This window comes from Lissotriton helveticus, chromosome 1_1 (assembly GCF_964261635.1).
Source record: "Lissotriton helveticus chromosome 1_1, aLisHel1.1, whole genome shotgun sequence".
Lineage (NCBI taxonomy): Eukaryota > Metazoa > Chordata > Amphibia > Caudata > Salamandridae > Lissotriton > Lissotriton helveticus.
The window spans coordinates 1,376,054,456-1,376,068,680 of NC_136057.1; the positions used below are offsets into that span (position 1 = coordinate 1,376,054,456).

General features: G+C 47.9%; 1 protein-coding gene across 1 annotated transcript in view; it reads right to left on the reverse strand.

The window, feature by feature from the left end:
• The window catches only part of CIMIP4 (ciliary microtubule inner protein 4), a 553,487-nt gene that overhangs the window by 358,194 nt on the left and 181,068 nt on the right, over positions 1-14,225 (reverse strand). Inside the window, exons 8-9 of the mRNA XM_078683876.1 lie at positions 5,417-5,564; positions 3,970-4,089 (exon numbers count right to left, since the gene is read on the reverse strand). Coding sequence (XP_078540002.1) covers positions 3,970-4,089; positions 5,417-5,564 — 268 coding nt within the window. The remainder of the gene's footprint in view (positions 1-3,969; positions 4,090-5,416; positions 5,565-14,225) is intronic.

A 14,225-nucleotide genomic window follows, 5' to 3' on the forward strand; every position in this document is an offset into this window, starting at 1 on the left:
CAATGAAGACAACTGGCAACCGACTTTCAGTTGGTGCCTGAGGGTTCTTTTTCTGCACTGCGTCTGCAAAACCTATTTTATTGTTCTTTCCTCTTCTTTTTCTCGAACTCATGCTTTGGTGGCAGTAATTGAATGTCTTTACCTCCTCCTTTTTATGTGTGTTTTTTCGTTCTTAGTCACTCTTCTGTTGATTTGGATTGAAGATAGTTGAGAACTCATAGAAACTGTTTCCTCATTTTAGATTTCTGAAGCACTTACCATAATTTATATGACAAAATTAACTCCCCGATAATGGTAATTTCCAATCGATATGAGTTAAATTTCACAGATCTGATTCCATCAAGGTGATGTTCAAGTGTGCCACACATTGATCATGAATACCAAATGTTAATGCTCTAGCTGTCCATTACAACACTGAGTTGGAGCAGCAGTAGTAAAATGGAGAATCAACTGACAGGCTACTGATGCTGTGATAATACATGTTTTACTCAGATTATGAGTTTGTTCTCACATGGTTGAGGAAAACTGTGTAAACTTATAGAAATGTGCTCAAATTTTTGCTTCTGGAGGGCCTTTAGCAGTGAGCAGCAAAGTGATGGCCACAGGGCATGTCCTCTGTCCAGCCCTTTGCCCCACCCCACCCATTAAACACTCAACCACCAGCAGAGCATGGCCTTTGGAAAACAGTTAAATTCACTATTTGACTCAACAGTAGGTCTGAAGAGCCCAGAATGTTTACCTAGAAAAATTGCAATTTTTCTACATTAATCTAAGTCCTTGATACCTCTGTTGAAACAAACTAATAGGTTTCCTTGTCTTCCAGATCTCAGTCATGCCCGCCTTTTTTTCAGAATCCATGAATCGTCTATGCTCTCACAGAATTAGTTTTACCTGGGTACCTTCCTAACTTGGAAGGATGTGTTTCAGTTAGTATGTAGCACGTGCAGTTAGATTGATGGGCCAAGCGGCAGCAAATCAGTTAGCTCAAAGCAAGGGTAACACTTTGCCCCCATAGAGGGTCTGATCAGCTTCATACGGTGTGATAGGTCTTTTGAGTAACCCTGGGCGGTGAACTCCGCTCATGGAGTTTGTGGAGTTTCTTGCACTCCACGTTACGGGGAGCTAGCGGAGATCCGAAAAACTCCACTTCGCGCAGGTGAGCCGAGTTTTTTCCTTGCTCGCGTTCACCAACGTCAAGTTAGCGAACGCGGAAAATCCACCTCCCGGCGAGATTTTTCCTCGTTCGCCAACATAAAGTTATAAACCTCCCAGCGAGATTTCTCAATGCGGGGGCCGGGGGTGTCAGGTTTCTCACTGCGACCGCTCGCATTGAGAAACTGCCCCTTCAGGTTGAGAAAGCTGCCGCTTGAGTAGAAATTTACTCGAGCAGCAGAAAAGGTAAGCTTGCGCTGTGCATGGTGCTGTTCGTAATAATTGCACAGCGCGGATAAGCATCCAGCACTGTGCAATCACCGCGAACATCATTTTTCTACTGTACTCCGCCGCTTGCGGAGCTCCTGAGTTTTTTTGCACTTCACGTAGCTTCACATAGTGCAACTCCGCGAACTCCGCCCAGGGTTACTTTTGAGCATTGCACTGTTTTATCAAAACCTCTGTGGGTCATTGGCATGCATGCATATGAACAGTCGGAACAAAGTTTCCATCTGCCAAATGGCATATTCTGTCTTGCAAAGTGGAAGGAACACACTTAAAGTTATTATATCCACTGGGCAGCACTCATTATGTTCACAACTAAGCACAATAGATCCCACATGTTTTACCTACATTATAGACCCTGAATCCCACCACCATCTTAAATAGCTACAGTTCTTGCCATCACCTGATATGAGAAATAGATTATTTCACAATGCTGTCTAAAGGAGCAATGCTATGCAAAGTTCCATCATACAAAGGCTATGAAGAGCCGTAATCATACGTATTGAAAGGAGCATTGATCATAGCAGGGTGCAGTGAGCATCAGACACACTTCGACTGCAGCAGGTAAAAGTCATACAGTCTGCACCACTCATCAGACACAAAAACTGCAGGGAGCAGTAAGCATTCACAGATTCTGAGACATAAGCCATACACCAATTCTACAATGGCAGAGTTTATCTATACACAGGCTTCAGGGGTATCAACAGACAGGTGGAAATGACATTAACTCACACAGAGCAAAGGGTGCACACACACTGAAGGACTAACAACCTCACACAGACTACGTATGTCATTGATCACCAAGTAACTGCAGAGCAATGAATCTTAACCAGATTAAGCAGTGGGCATCAACCACCGGTAGCCAAAAGGGGGCATTATTCACACACACAGACTGATGAGGCATTAATCACACACAAACTGTAAGGGTATTAATCATTTTGTTCTGCTGCATAAGATAATGGAGTCAACGCATCATGCTTCTGCGGTGTAGGTTTCTGTCTGCGAGCACAGCCTGCACCCCTCAGATCTTTTTCAACTTGTCCTGGTTTTTCTCCTGTAAAGCCTTCAGTAGGTTCAAGTTGCTAAAATTCCTTTCATGCCAGTGCCCTAAAGAGAAGGTAGAGACCAGAGATCACTCCTGCATCATTGAAAGGGGGAAACTGAGCTGATGGCCATTGTGGTCCAGATTACACTTAATCACCCTTTTCCACCCACTTCAGGTGTCTGTTGATTTCCCCTGCAGGATTGTGGCTACTAAAAGACAATACATGGGTAGTTTCACAGATTTCTCTCCTGACCAAACAAAAAAACACAAACAGCATAAGTGGTGCATCCTATATCTCACAGAAATGCTAAAACGGCACAAGAAAACACTTCTTGTTGGCCGGAGAAACACACAGCACAAGACATACTTCTTATTGACCACCCCTCTGTTACACTCAATGACACCTGGAGGATAACATCAGAAAAGTGTTGGGCTAAAAGTAGAATGAGGCCAAAGATTCATGCACAGACTGCCATTCACCCGTTACCTGCCACCTTATGCATCTCTTGCGTAGCTCATCTCTCAGGTTTTTAACAACAAAGAACCAGTAAGGTGCTACCTCAAATGGGAGTGAGATGTGAGTATGGGTGGGGCTTAGGACTCGGAGTGAAGAAGGAAATTACTGGCAACTGTGGCTTAGGCAACAATGTTCTGAAGTACAGTCTCATCCCTCTCAAACTTTCTGCATGACCTAGAACTGATGTCCAATGAAGAGAGCTTGACGATGCTAGTGGGGCACAAAGGAAGTCTCCGAAGAGATTACGTCCATGGGCACAGGCTTCTATAATGCTTCTGAAACTGCCATTATGCTTACAATGGCAGGTACATAGGCTTTCAAGAGGTAGGCCCCTGGATAGCGTAGAGTTTTCAGTGTAAGAAAATAAGTGACAGTAGTCTTAGAAACTTAGAATTTATCAAAAGCAGAGCTAAAGGCAATGAAGAAAGAACTTTGCGTCAATGACTCACAAGTATTAAAATGTTTGTATCTTAAACTGAACAGATCAACACTTGAAGTGGGACGGTCAGAAGATTAAGCACTTTGTGAGGTGAGGAACACAAGCAAGGCATACAAAACAACACATCATGCATCTTGTACCTCAATAGAGACAACTTTTTCCAGTTTCGGGTGACAACTAATGAGCTATATAGCATTTGCATCTAGTGAAGCAATGGCATCTAGTTGCTAGACAAAACATCAACAGTGATAAACTCTTGCCACTGGGAGTCACTGATGCACTTGTGGCTCTCTACTCGTTCCAGGACCTCATCCAATGTCATACTGTGATTATACACTAGATGTCATGGCTGTGGTGTTGTCTGCGTCCCTCTAGCTCTAAAGGCCTATGGCAGCTGTGTCATGTACTACCACCCACATTCGTCCCTACAAACCCCCATCACCGGACCACTATTGAGAGGGGATTTAAAACAGACCCGTGTCAGAAACCTGCTGCTATAGAGTCCTACAGAGAAGAGTGTGCTCACCCTACCTAAATCATCGGTCTTCTTTCCGTGCCAGTGCGGGCTCTGGGACTTCTCTAGTAGGCCCTTCTGGCTCACTTCTTTCGTGTAAGTTTCTTGTGACAGCGTCTGCATAGGAATAGGCATTCCTGGAAGGAAGAAAACATAGAATAGGGTTGGAAAGGATCACCCTGCTAGCCAGGCAGTTTGAGTGTGCGCAATACTCAGAGAGAGAGAGAGAACAAGAGAGGTGGGGTTGGGGGTGAGGCCATAGTAGCTCATAAAACCCACAGAACTATGGTGAGCAAGAGATTCCCTGAGACGGGGGGGGAACAGAAAGTGGAGGCACAGGGCTGTCTTTCATAATCGGAGACTATCCATGGTTCCGCCTTGAGATACTCATTCGGATTTCACGGAAGAGGCAGGATAAGAAAGGTGGTGGGATGGGAGAGGTGCCTAGATTTCTCCAGAAAGGCTTCTGGCAGGACTGGCCAAGAGTCATTAAGCTGAGCAGCAAAAGCCTCTCTGGGCTCCTCACCAGGGAAGGTTACATTTAAGACTGGGTGGATACAGAAAGTTTGATAATTGTAAAAAGCAGAATTAGTACTGGGACAGTCAAATCATTTTTGTGGGTTATTTCAAGATCACTAATGATGAAGGTTCTGTTAGAGTCAAATAATTAGGGGTTACCTCAAGACACAGTATATGGTTTCATTTACCATGCTGGAAACTGCCCTGAGATGATGTCAGTTTCTTTTATGTACAGGTCAAGTAAATGGGGCAGAAATGACACGGCTAGAGGATATAGACATTTTTTATTTGGGGTTCACTCATGGCTGAACGGTCTGATCACAGGAGCAATGGAGATACATAGGGCTGTTGCAGTCACAGGCTTAGGCAGTGGTGATTTGCAGATTTGGGCCAGTCTGGTGGCTGACAATTGGGATTGCTTGGTTTCCTACCGGGAAAGCCTCGCAGCCATTTAGAGGGACATGCCGTGGGCTCTCTACCTTTGAGGTTTGCGGGAAAAGATCATAACCTTTTTGATCTGGGCAGGGTGGAGAAGGAGCACTCACCTGGACAGGTTTGGGAGAGAGTTAATCTGCTCTTACATATATACAGTAGGAGAATGGTTCCAGGCCATCTTTCATTGGCACTGTTTGGGGAAAAGTGACTGCTACCACTTACACTTACTTGGGACTGGGTTGGCTAGGAGAAAATAGAGACCATTCTACCTGGGAAGAGAATAGTCGGCTAGGGTTACAGCCCCATCCCTTAGGTCAGGGGGTGAATCTACTGCATTTCATATCTGGACAGTGTGGGGGGTAAAGTTAAAGCCTTGCTTACATTAACGGATTAATTGTCTATGGACAGAGTTGGGAGAGAGTTAAAACATCTCCTGAATGTACTGCAAAGGGTTAGAAGTAAAGCCCCTCTTACCTGTATATGTTGGGGGGAAGTTGCAGCCCCTCTTATCTGGGAAGTTGTTCGCTCGCAGGGCCTGCCCAAGTTGCTTGTAAGCACTGGCAGTCTTGGTACACTCCTCGAGTTTTCCTACTTTAAAGTCTGGCTTCTGCTGTTTTATAGGCGTCATTCCCTCCTTGCAGACCACCTGTACAGGTACCTAGGAGGGACAGGAGAACCCTAAGATCAAGAATCGGGGGTGCAAAACACTGGCTCTTACTAACTAACTTCAAGTTACCATACAAACTACACCTGCAAGGTCATAACCAAGCCTAGAAATATTAACAGAGTCGACCCTTGCTATGATAGCGCCCTTTGCAGACAACATTCGGCTCTCTCGTTGCTGTTGGTGGATAAAACTAGGCAGCACGGAGCTCCTTTGTCGGCCGCAGGCCAGTTCCTGGCTGATTACATCAAAACAGTGAATGACCTCTGAACACAAAGACGCACACCTGCCCCAACTTATGCGATTCACACACATACACCTTTACTGCTTCATGCTGGTGCCTAATTGTTGGAGGGGGTCATGATGTGAGGTGGTATATGATGAAAGGGAAATGAGTGATCAAGGAAGAGGGCTGGTGAAATCACTGCTGGGAAATAGGCGGATCCCGCCGGATCCCATTTACAACAGGTATTTCCGGAAAACATGCTGAATTTGTACCTGAGTGTCAATTGGGGGTCACGTCCAAACGGGTGGCCAGGTAAGGAGTGGTCAAAGTTTAAGAAAAAAAAAGAGACCTGGCTACCAATTTTAGTGGCTGCCATTTATTTCAGCAGACTAACAGCCCATAAATGTAGTCTTTGGGCCTGATTAATCATTTCTCCATGATTTACACTTATAAAAACACTTTTTTTCCCTGTAAAATGTCAATTGGGGGGGGGCGTGTCTACAGCCTAACATGGCGGTCGCCTCTTGAGGGAATTCCGGACCCGGGCAGTAAAATATCCTAGAGACTAGCCGTATTCCGCGGTGTTTGTCACCCTCTGTAAATGGCCGCCGCGTAGTGAGGTCGGCGCCGAACACCGGAGCAACATTTGGGTTCCCGGGCGGCTCGGTGGCAGAGCGGCACGGCCCCTTGCTGGAGGTCCTGTGTAACGGTGTGGGATAGAGGCGGCACGACCTGGCGTGGTGGAGAGGCCTGCTGGGGGACGTCTGCAGCCGGGAGGTGTGCTGAGGTCCCGTTGTGTGCAGCCCCGGGCGGTGCCGCGGAGACCTAGCGCAGACGTGCGGAGAGGCCAGAAAGCAGCCCGAGACTGGAAGAGCCCAGAGGAGTGCACACCAGCAGGTTTGGAGCCCGGGACCCGCGTCGCGGCCACGCGAGCACCGGGGCGGCGGCAAGGCCTATGCAGGTCCACCTTGCATAGTGGTGTGAGCGGGACCAACCTACTGGCAAACAGTAGCAGGACACTGACGGGAGGTGCCATAAAGGGGTCGTGAGGTAGCAGACCGTGTGGCGTGGAAAGGACAAACGCCTGTGGCAGTATAGTCACCTTGAACTTCTACGCAGACCAGTAGACACCGGGTTGTGCGCATATTACCCGGCAGGGAAGAGCAGCATAGAACATGGAGGGTGGCCCTAAAGCACTGGGGTGCTGGCGGTGGTGCGACAGACTGGGGACTGCCCAGGAGGGCTACAACAGCATACGAGGCTTGGAGTTCCCCAGCCACTAACCCCCCAAGAGGACACGGGCTTGTGCAAATAGACAGGGCCGTGCAGCTGCAGCAGGAGTGGACAGAGCACAGTGCAGCGCAGGGAGACAAAAACCAGTAGCTGGCAGGCCTGGGTCTAACGGAGTGCACTGCGGATAGTCTGGGGAAAGGACAGAGGGGCTGCCTGAGACAACTGTGCAGCCGAAGAGTCCAGCAGCAAAGCCTGGCGGGTATATGGGCCTACCCTACGAAGAGGGAGAGGGCAAAGACATCGTCGTCGCTGAGGACACTTCGCCCGTAATACAGTGATGGGGCGAGTGAAGGGCAAGCAGCAGGAAGGGGAGGTTGGGATTGACCACGTCCTAGATACTGCGGTGACCATGGACTTCTCCCAGCAGTCCAGCTGCCTACCACCTACTAATGCGGCAGAGACGGCGGACAAGTTGGACTTAATCCTACAGGAGGTGCGAGACTCCAGGAAAGCTATAGAGACCCAAATCGGCGCCCTCACGACTGGGCTATCGCTGCTCCGGGCCGATCATGCCAAACTCGCCGACAAAGTGAAGGACCACGCGGTAGTACTGGATGCCCTGCCCCCCAGCAGACCCAGAACATCGCCCATATCAAGCAACTACAGTCCCAGGTCGCCATCCTAATGGATCCCATGGAGGATGCAGAAGGGACAGAGCGAAGAAACAACATACGCGTAATAGGGATGCCGGAGAGAACTGAGGGGGCCGATGCGGCCAGATATATGGAGGGTTGGATCAGGGAGCATGTGACTTAGGAGGGCCTTTAAGATCAATTTTCCATTGAACGGGCGGACAGGATTCCTATGGGCCGTCCGAAGCCGGGGGCACCACCGCAGGCACTCATAATTAAATTACTAAACTATAGAGACGGGATGTCCTGCTACAGAAGTCAAGAGAGGTGCCCCACATTAACTTTGAGAATACCAAGGTCTCACTATACCCAGACTATACACTTCTGGTACAGAAGCAGCGCTCCTCCTTCCTGACAGTTAAGAGGAAACTACGAGAACTAAACCTGCAATACGCCCTCCTCTTCCTGGCGTGGTTAAGGATCATTTATGAGAGGAAAACATACTTCTTTGAAAGTCCTGGTGACATGGAGGAATGGCTGGAGGTGATGGAACCAGAGAAACAATCGAGGGCCGCCTCCCAGACTTCGACTTCCACTGTGCGAGATGGCCGGCAGGCAGGACACCTCAGCTTAAGACGATTGCACAAGAGGAACACACAGCTTCGACCAACAACCCAGCAGGTGCAGAGTGGCAAGGAGATGGTGATCCTTACAGTTTCTTCATTCCGTACTATGGCGCAGATCGGCGAATTGACCACTTCCGAAGTGGTCACCCAGAAATCGGACTCGGATGGTAGTATGGCTCTGTTTCCCTACGTGACACCACAGACTGCAGATGGACTGATCCCCTAGTTGGGCGGACGGGATTGCGAACTTGGCACCGAACAGTAATGTACCGGATTGCTCTATTCTTATCAATATATTTGAATTGTATAAAATAATGGCCCGGGGTCTGTTTGAATATCACTGTAACCCTGAATAGGAGTGTGCACTGCATGGGTAGGTTTGGCCACATACCCCAAAATGCGAAGGCTTTGAATAGATGCAATATAGGTTTATATGTTTTCTGTTTAGTTGGGTGGTCCGGTATAGTTCCATGACAGGACAGAGTATTGGTAGTTTCTCGGGAGGGAAATAGTCCTGCGTTGAGCACTCTCTTGCAATGGCACAACACCACACCTGCATTACTGGTTGCACGGCGGCCACATCCAAATACACGATGCATGTACAGAATAAGTATGACATAATAACGTGGAATGTCAGGGGCCAGGGCTCAGTTCAGAAACGGCATAGGATACACGCGCAGCTATTGAGGCGCAAGGCGCAGATAGTCTACCTGCAAGCGTCACATATGGTTGAGCGGGAAGTGGGGAAACTTCGTAAAAAGTGGAAGGGGCAGGTTTTTTCTACCACATGTTCTGGGTTTGCGCATGGCGCTACGATTTGGGTCAGACATGGAGTACCCTTCACGTCAGTGGAGCAAAGAGTAGACCAACAGGAGAGGTATATCCTGGTTAGGGGCACCCCAGATGGCCAAGCGGTAGTACTGAGTTCAATAAATGCACCAAACTCGTAACAGGAGAAGTTCCTGAAATACACTGTTGGTTGCCCTGGTGGGATGGGAGACTTACCCATGGATAATCGGTGGGGATTTTAATGCTGTGATGAATGTTACACTTGACAGGTCGCAGCCTCCCTTGCATGGGACGGGGGTTTGTAAACAAGCAAGTAAGCTGTGTGATTGGGCAGAGGGATGGGGGCTTTGTGATATCTGGCGGATGAGACACCCAACACACAGAGCGTACTCTTTCTACTCACCAGTGCATTTGTAACACACCAGAATCGATAGAATGTTCTTTTCCAATAGCATTGCAAAGCAGGTGACGACTACGACATACTCAGTGAAGTCCTTCTCTGACCACAGCCCATTGGAACTGGTGATTGGGTGGGGAAGAGTACCCACCCCAGTGCCAACATGGAGGTTGTGGCTTCAAATGTTAGATGACCCACTGTTCCGCACAACTATGTCAGACACTATCCAGCATTACCTTACAGACAATAGTAACACAGCGTCTACCAGACTGATTGAGTGGGACGCCTTCAAAATGGTGGTCCGTGGGAAGGCGATAGGGGTGACGGTAGGGGTGAGACAAGAGGTTCATAAGTCCCTGATGGAGGTAGAAGAGAAGCTAAATAAACTAGAGCAGGAAGCAGTGCAGGATGCTGGCAAGAGGGCCACCTTGCAGGAGGCTAGGATCAGACACGCCGAACTGCTGCAGTCTTTATGTGTCTTAGATTATCAAAGGTATACACAAATGAGCCACACAGAGGCAGACAAGGCGGGAACCTTGTTGGCAAAACTACTGAGGGATGACCCCCCTAATATTGTTATCAATGAGGTTACCACCCTAGCGGGTGGTAGAGTATAGACCCAGGGTGAGATTAACAAGGCTTTTAGACAATACTATGCAAGTCTGTATAGTGAACCTGAGGAGGAAGCGAGTACACATATAGACGAGATTCTATCCACCACACCATGCCCTCAGTTGTCAGCGGCTGCGCAGAAAGAGTTACTGGGCCCCATCACTCAGTCAGAAATTAAGGCAGCTATAAAGGCTCTCCCTCGAAACAAGACCCCAGGGATGGATGGCCTGCCAGCCGAATTTTATGCCACTTGAGCGGATCTCCTTGTACTCCAATTGGAAAATGTATATAGAGAAGCATTGAAGGAGGGCACTCTGCAACTCACCACAGCGCAGGCGCTGGTGGTGTTGCTCCCGAAACCTGGCAGGGATCCCACTGACATGGCTAGCTACCGCCCCTTATCACTATTATCGAAGGAGAACAAAATACTCAGTAAAATCCTGGCCAATAGACTTCTGCCGTCACTAAACAAACTGAGCCATGTGGACCAGACAGGTTTTCTGACAGCGCGCAGCACGTCCTTGAACACTAGAAAGTTGCATCACCTCCTTGCAGAAGCCCCGAACCAATACGATTATGCGGGCTGTATTTCATTAGATATGCGCCAAGCGTTCAACACAATTAAATGGGACTACATAGTCAGGGCCTTGTCGAGATTTGGACTGAAGGAAGAGTATGTACGGTGGATCCGACTCCTATATAACGCTCCCACAGCTCGAGCGAGGACGGGAGGGCACATATCAGCAGAATATCGGATACGCAGGGGAACGAGGCAGGGGTGCCTGCTCTCACCGCTTATTTTTATAATGGCACTCGAGCCTTTGGCGTTAAAGATAAGGGCAGAGCGGACTGACATGGGGATAATGGTTGGTGGCGCCACGCACTTGTTGTCGGCGTACGCGGACGATATCATCTTATACCTACACGACCTTCGCACCCCTATGGGCACCATGGCTGCGATGTTTGAAAGTTTTGAAAGGCTGTCAGGTCTCGCTATCAACCCAGCGAAATCAACAGTATTCTTCTTTAATGAACAGGCGCCCCCGCTGGACTTTCAATTTGGCACACTACAGTTCAAGGTTGCACCTCAAACATTTAAGTATTTAGGTATCCAGGTATACAGGACCCAATCGGACATGCTAGAGGGCAACTTAAATAGAGTTCTGAGAGCTTTATGATCTAGTATTAATTTCTTGATCACTCTACCGCCATCAGTAGTGGGCAGGGAAGCAATCTCAAAAATGGTGGTCCTCCAGCGGCTGCTCTATTACTTTACGAACATACCACTCTTGCTCCCGGGCAAAACTTTTAAATTAATGAACACATTGCTAATTGAACTTATTTGGGGGGGACGGGTAAGAGGAGAATTAGCCTAAAGAAATTGCAGCGCAGCACGTCCGGAGGGGGCCTGGGGGTGCCTGATCTCAGGGCGTATTTTTATGCCTGCCAGCTACAATGGCTGTCCTATTGGGCAGCGGGGCGTAACTTGCAGGATATAGGGATGACTGAACAGGACGTAGGTCGAGGAGTACTACACACCCTCCTACTGCCACATAGCATGATTCTGCGGGATCTCCCCCCCTTCTGCGCAAGGCACTGCAGTGCTGGAGGGCGGCTCTACAGTACACCATAGAGTCCCCTGAGTATGCCGGGAATATATCTCTGCTGGGCATTCCCTGGCAGAGTGGACGCCTGTCCATGCGCAGGGATGCACCCTGGCAGGAGGTGGCAGTCACCACGGTGGTAGACCTCTTTGGTGAGGGGGTGTTGCTAGACCATGATAATTTGGTGCAAGCAACGGGCGCACCAGCTCACCTATACCTCTTGCACGCAGCGCTGCTGCAATAAGTCCGAAAGTATTGGGCCCCACAATGGCAAGAGCCCCCCACTAATGACACTGTACTATATGGGTAGGGGACGACATCTCATTAGGTGGTTGTATGCAGGGTTGCGCTCCCATACACAAGTGGATCTGACACCACTACGTGAGAGGGGGAAATCAACAGAGCCCTTGGGGACAAGGATTGGGAGAAAGTGTTGGAACACACTAAAAAGGTATCACGGAATACGCTTTTTAAGTATATCCAAACTATGATCATACATAAGGCATATCTTACAAAACGTAAGCTAGATAAGATGTACCCGGCAGATCGTCACCACTGCCACAGATGCAAACTGGAGGGCGCAGACCTAGTCCTTATGATATGGTCCTGTCAGCAGTTTGGAGAGTACTGGGACTCGGTCAGAAGACACACGGCGGAATTCACAACAGAGAGGTACCTCTTACTGTTGAGGGCTGTATCCTAGGGCTACGTAAAGGAGCTTCCAAATACAAGGTGCAATATAGATTTGAGAATCTGGCGCTCATACTGGCAGTATGGGCGGTCACCATGCGGTGGAAGTCAAGAACACCACCCACTGCACATGCCTGGCACAGCGAACTGGTGCGATGAGGGGGGGAGCAGAAAGTGCTGCACTGAGGCGGGAAGAAGCACAAGGGCTGCGAAAGACCCGGTCGCAATGGACTGGGATATTATGTTGGAAACGTGTAGATCCCTGGACATAGCCTTTGATACTATTGCTCCCACCACACAAGGGGGTGATTAAAGATCACGGCCCCGGAGGACATGGACCAAGGGATAAGCAACAACGCATGGTGTAGGACGTAGAAAGCAATTATGTCTGTGCCACTGCACAAACTGGGAGAAGTGGTTGTATTTACGCAGGATCTGAGGGTGGGGGAGGGAAAAGCATTGTTGTGGGTTTACATATCATTTGCTGTGCAGAGACAGTAACTTAATTGCATACAGGGGCGTGGTGAAGATGTGAAACAGATAATCTGATGTTGCTGCACTGTTGCTTTGAGCTGTCAGTAAATTGGTTGCGGAGGGATTGAGAAGCAGTGGTAACATGGAAAAGATACTTTTGGAAGAGGAGACAGTAGTGAAAGATAATAAATCAAATGCCAAGGCCTAGGAAAACAACACAATTAACATGTAATGTGACAAGTGACCATGATTATACAAGATTAAATAAGACCAGACCTGATATATATAGAAAATTAATTTTATAGAGTCATTTATCTTTTTTCTTCATTTTGATTCAGTATGCATTTTAAAGTTACAAATCAGAATTTTGATCAGTGCAACACAATAAATTATTACAGTACATGGGGAGTGAACACACCAGAATTGTAGATGAGAATTAATTCAAAAAACACAAAAATGAAACAGTGATAGTTAATGGGCAAATGAAGTAAGCAAAGCGGTAGATGTGAACTCAACGCGCGTTTCGGGTATTGCCTTCTTCAGGAGTCCGTCATTTGCAGTCAGAAAGAAAATGTTTATAAACGATCACTGAAAAGGAGTGATCAGACAGAAGTTATGGTATGAATTTTAGTATCCCTTAAAGGTAGAATGTTGTTCGAGATAATTAGGTGGCTCCACTAGATGGTGGACGAATTAGTTTCAAGCAAGGGTATGCTGGCCACTGCTCTTCTAATTATGTTGTAACAAGATGATAGTTCCGTATTAAAAGCGTTATATTTGCAGTCACTATCGTGAGCGAGATGTAACATTCAAATTTCGGCGGTGAGGAACAGGTGCTGTTTCTACGATCCAAAGTCCGATACCGGGACTATCAGCCAGCTTAGGGTTTCATGTTTTATGATCTTGGTGAAAGTCTCACGGGGGTCCTGTGGTGCAGGATATTTTTCTTAGCGCCAGGGTTCTAACTAAATACAAGGAAAAGCCTTCTGATACTCTGATATAACTGGAGGCTTAATCCGAATAAGGGGGTCTCGAGCACCGGAGCCACTCGCCGCAAACAAGGTGGTGAACAGATTGTATACGATTGCGGGTCTGCTTATATAGAGAGCTTACAAGCTAGATTTAGTACAGGTGTGGTTCATAATGACGTGACCCAGCGCATTCAATGGACGCGCCGCGCCAAACTCCTGACTTAATTTCAAGAGCCAATCAACATGGAAAAGATAATCACGTCGTTCTTGCAGAACAGAATGTATGCACTGTTATATCATGTTACTTGCACTGCCGCCAGTTGCATAGTGTACAGCTATGTTTTGCTACGCCACTGTATGCTACGGAGAAAAGCTGAAAATCAATAAAATTATGTTTACAA